Raw genomic sequence first — 5,017 nt, forward strand, 5'->3', positions numbered from 1 at the left:
TTTCACTTTACAAATCAGCCCTGGCGACCTCGTCTCCAGGCGGAGCGCCTCAAGCTCATCTCCCCGTTCAATTCCCTCTCCTCCTCGCTCGCCGGCGCCACCATCGTCCCGCGCTTCGTCCAGGCGTACCACCTCGACTGCCCGCTCAACCGCCCCCTTCAGTCGTATGTCCCGGCCACCATCGAGATCCGCGCCGCGTCCAACTCCTCCGCGTCGTCCGCCGCCGCCATCGCGCATCGCGTGCAGACCTTCATCACCGCCATGGACGCTGTCAACCTCAACATGGTCGCAAATGACCAGGTCCGCCCGCTGCTGCAGGACGTCGCCACTTCCATGGCCAGGCACGGCCCCTTGCTCCCATCCGACTTTTATGCTCTCCAAAATTGGTGTGTTCCAAGAAATATCTTCATCCAGACGGTGTAATTTGTGAACCCAATTCGATGGACAATCACGTTGCCCAATTGCAATTCTCAACTGTCAAGGATATCCTGCAAAAGAAAAACCGGTATTGTAATCTGGGTCACGGCGTTCAGATCTGGAAGGGTGACCGTGATACAAAAGCATGACAGGCTAGTACTGGTGATGAAAAAAAAGGAAGAAAGGTAACTTTACCTGCCCTCTTATTTACTCGACCGATTTACTCGTTGATAGTCGATTGATGTTTTGCTTTTTCTACGCAATCATTGGTGTTAGTTTGATGTGCTAGAATCATTTCTACCACGGTCACGTCGGTCAGGGACAGTTCCAGACTCCTGCACAGCTGCACTACGCTGATGAACACTGAAACTTCGGTTAACGCAAATTGGACTGGGTCTCGTCGTGCGGAGCCCACAACTCTACTATTTGGTGAGTGGTTATACTTTAAGGCAATAAACTATGCTAAGCGAACCATCATTTATTTCCGTGGAGTGCAACTTGGTCTAAAACAATCATTTCGATCATCGACCACCTAGCTATCAACGATGGTAAGTCTTCAGCACGCCTGGCTCAGCCAAACATCAAAAACACATTCACTCATTTTCTGCTCCCAGAAGGAAACAAGAGTTGGTGACGCGGCTTGCATATTTTGCTAATCCCTCTGTTCGTCCTACCGCTGGGTCAGATCCGTTTGCTGAGTCCTCCGTTTCATTTCCAGATTTCCTCAGCGCTTGCTCCAGAGGCCAGTCCCACTGCTCCGGCAGCCTCGCATCCGTCATCGTCGCCGGCTCCGGATGTCTGTTTCCGGCGCCCTTCAGTTCTTTCATCCGTGTAAGCTCTCAAATCTCAACTCTTCCTTCTGCCTATTAATAACTATTAGACAAAATAGCCATTTTGGTCCTTCAACTTTATTGCAAGGGTCAAATTCATCCCTCAACTTTCAAATTGGCCAATATAGTCCCTCAACTTTCTTTTTAAGGTCATACTCATCCTTATGCTGACATTATACTCCATAATAATATGAGATAAATGCAAAAAATCATTTTTACCCTTGGCTTCTTCTTCCCCTTCTTTATTTCCATTCTTTATGCGCCCGCAATACAATACGATACATCAATGAATAAAATCTATGTTCCAAATTTGACACTTGTGATGTTCAGCTCCTAACTGCATTGATGCTCATACACTACATTGATTTGCTTGCAGTGCTGAGTTCTTTTAGTAATAATAAACTGTTGAAGAATTTAGAAGAGGAAGGAGAAAAGGGTAAAAAGAACATTTTGCATAAATATCATATTATTATGGAGCAGGGTTTTGAATTTCGTTTGTCAAAAAATTTCGGACATGGCCGAAATCACCGAATTTCGCGAAATTTCGGCCGAAATTCATTTTTAGACTATTTTTAAAAATACTTTTAAATATATTTAAATTATTATTTCTGAAATTTTCAAATTTCAGAGGGGGCGAAATCACCGAATTTCGCGAAATTTCGCTGAAATTTTGAACACTGTTATGGAGTATAATATGGCTTAAGGATAAGTTTGACCCAAAAATAAAAGTTGAGAGACTATATTGGCCTATTTGAAAGTTGGGGGATGAACTTGACCCTCAAGTCAAAGTTGAGGGACCAAAATGCCTATTTTTACCTAACTATTAGTTAGCTATTTCCCTAATCTTCTTCCGTGGGTCCATTCACACATGGGAAAGGAAAGATAATTAGCTCGTTGGTTCTGTTTATTATCTAGGCTGCTATCACCAATTAATCCCTCCTTCCTGACTGTGGCAGGTTTCTTCTCCAACATTCCCCCTGCATAGCATAAGCACTTCCATTGCTCGTCTCTACACTCATTGATCCTTCCATAATCCAAAAATCAGGAAAAAAAAAAGAAACAGTCTTTCTCCTCATTATTTGCCTGTTAATCCATTTCTTGCCTCTACTCTTCCATTTTGTCCTATATTTTGCTCCCTCCAGATACACTCGCACATTACACCATCACTTCCTTCTGTTCATTTAATCCCTAAGAAAAAAATGTTTGTTTTGCTTGTTTCCCATCATTTCCCTGCTTAGATCCATGCAAATATCCCAATTCTGAATACCTCCCGCTATTTCAAATCATTTGTTCTCTTCCTTTCATCTGGAAACGCTTTCGCCCAAGATCTCTTCACCTGCAAAAGCCGTGGAGACACAAACTAGTGCAGTTCCATGGCGGACGTGGCACTGGCTGGCTTACGGTGGGCAGCTTCGCCTATTATCGACAAGCTCCTCGCTGACGCTTCGACCTACCTGGGCGTGGACATGGCACGGGAGCTCCAAGAACTGGAGACCACCGTCCTGCCACACTTCGACCTGGTGATCGAGGCCGCCGAGAAGAGTCCCCACAAGGATAAGCTGAGGCATGGCTCCAGCAGCTCAAAGACGCCTTCTACGATGCCGAGGACCTGCTGGACGAGCACGAGTACAACCTCCTCAAACGCAAGGCAAAGAGCGGGGATGATTCCTCGGTGGGAGATGATGATGATGATGCCTCCTCCATTAAATCAACTATTCTGAAGCCTTTTCGTGCCACAGCAAGCAGGACACGTAACCTGCTCCCTGAAAACAGGAGGCTAATTCGCAAGCTGAATGAGCTGAAGGACATCCTGCTGAAAGCCAAGGACTTCTTGGCTTACCGGGTGGTAACAATTGTGCAGCTGGCCCCGTTGTAGAAGCAGCAATCGTTCCTCCGACCACATCACTGCAGCCTCCTAAAGTGTTTGGCCGCGATAGGGATCGCGATCGTATAATTGATCTTCTTACCAAGAGGACTGCAGCCGGGGCTAGCTCAACAAACTACTCAGGTGTGGCTATCGTTAAACATGGAGGTGCTGGAAAATCCACTTTGGCACAGCATGTCTACAATGATGGCAGGGTAAAGGATCACTTTGATGTCAGGATGTGGGTTTGCATCTCTCGCAAGCTTGATGTTCATCGTCACACACGGGAGCTGATCGAGTCTGCAACAAATGGGGAATGCCCACGTGTTGAAAACATCGATACCCTCCAGTGTAGACTCAGGGACACACTACAAGATTCCTGCTCGTCTTGGATGATGTCTGGTTTGAAGGATCCAGCAATGAGAGGGAATGGGACCTACTGTTGGAACCTCTGGTTTCTCAGGGGGAGGGAAGCAAAGTTTTGGTAACTTCTCGACGGGATACATTTCCTGCTGCTCTTCACTGCAAAGAAGTGGTTCATTTGGAAGACCTGGAAAATGCTGAGTTCTTGGCACTCTTCAAACACCATGCTTTCGCTGGGGCGGAAATCGGCGATCAAAAGTTGAAAGTGCAGCTAGAAGAGATTGGAGAAAAGATAGCGAAACGTCTTGGACAATCACCTTTGGCAGCCAAAGTTGTGGGCTCGAACTTGAGTAGAAAAAAGGATATCTCCTCATGGAGAGATGCTTTGGGAATTGAAAACTTAAGCGAACCTGCGAGAGAACCGTCCAATTTAACATTATTTTAAGCGAAACCGTCAGTTCTTATCACGAAGATGAGAGTTAACTCACGCTCGCACCAATAGCCACTACACCACGGATGACATTTAGCAACTGATACTAACTATTAGCTGTTGGTTGTTAAAAGGTTAGGACGGAAAGTTGGTAGCTAAAAGCCGTTTTAGTAATAGTCGATCAGTTGCTAAAACTGTACGATTATATCAACAGGCGATCGGTTGGTAAATATGTTATATCGAGACCGACAGTCGGTAGCTAAAGGTTTAGGCGGGCAGAGTCCCGCGCGCCCAAACTACGCGCGAAAATTTTAGTTGAATTTGCAGCCCAAATCGAACAAGTGGCCCAACAAACGGCTGCGCCCCCCCCCCCAACCCCTCCCCAACCCTAAGTGCCTCACGCTCCTGCCTGCACAGCTGCGCCCCCGCCGCCGGCCGGCGTCCGCACGCCCGCCACCGGCCGCCGGCCGCCGGCCGCCGCCCGCCGCCGCCCGCGCGCCCCCCGCGCCCCCTGCGGGCCCGCCGCCGCCCGCGCGCCCCCCGCCCGCGCGCCTGCGCGCTCGCCGCCGCCCGCACGCCTGCGTGCCTGCTGCCACCCGCCGCCCGCGCGCCCACCGCGGCCTGCGCGCCCGCCTCCGCCCTGCCGCACTGCTCCCTCCCGCTGGTCGCTCTGCTCTCTCCCTCCCAAGTTCGATCTGCTCTGGACTTATTGCTTGCCCGCATTACTGAAGACATTCGCGCTGCTCCCTCCCGCTGGCCGCTCTGCTCCCTCTCTCCCGCAGTAGGGAATTATTATTTCGTAAACACAGTGTACAAATCTTGCAGCTACTGATTGGTACTGCTACTTCTTGTCTTTGCAGGTACTGATTTCAGCTGGAGCAAAGCGTTTCTCATTGGAAGGCGGTTGACATTAACCTTATCAAACCTCGGCTCACACAAAGGGTAATTTTGCATACCCATTCATTAATTTTCTCTGTGTGCCTCTGAGTTCTTTTCATACCTTGCGTATGCATGTACATTACAAAAATATGCAACTATGTTTTGATGCTTGTTATCTGTTTTTAGATTCTATATTTGAAAGTTGTTTCGTATCTCACATAAAGGTGCATGGAT

At 48.2% G+C, this 5,017-nt stretch overlaps 1 protein-coding gene and 1 pseudogene across 1 annotated transcript; both read left to right on the top strand.

The window, feature by feature from the left end:
• Positions 1 to 510, top strand: LOC112873269 (vacuolar protein sorting-associated protein 28 homolog 1-like; the record flags this gene model as incomplete). The annotated part of the gene is made up of 1 exon (XM_025936264.1): positions 1 to 510. A coding segment is annotated over one exon (423 nt), but the record flags the coding sequence as incomplete, so codon positions are not given.
• A 215-nt stretch (positions 511 to 725) lies between these two features.
• Positions 726 to 3,919, top strand: LOC112873270 (annotated as a pseudogene).
• The last annotated feature ends 1,098 nt before the right edge of the window (positions 3,920 to 5,017 follow it).

This window comes from Panicum hallii, chromosome 9 (assembly GCF_002211085.1).
Source record: "Panicum hallii strain FIL2 chromosome 9, PHallii_v3.1, whole genome shotgun sequence".
NCBI classification, from domain to species: domain Eukaryota; kingdom Viridiplantae; phylum Streptophyta; class Magnoliopsida; order Poales; family Poaceae; genus Panicum; species Panicum hallii.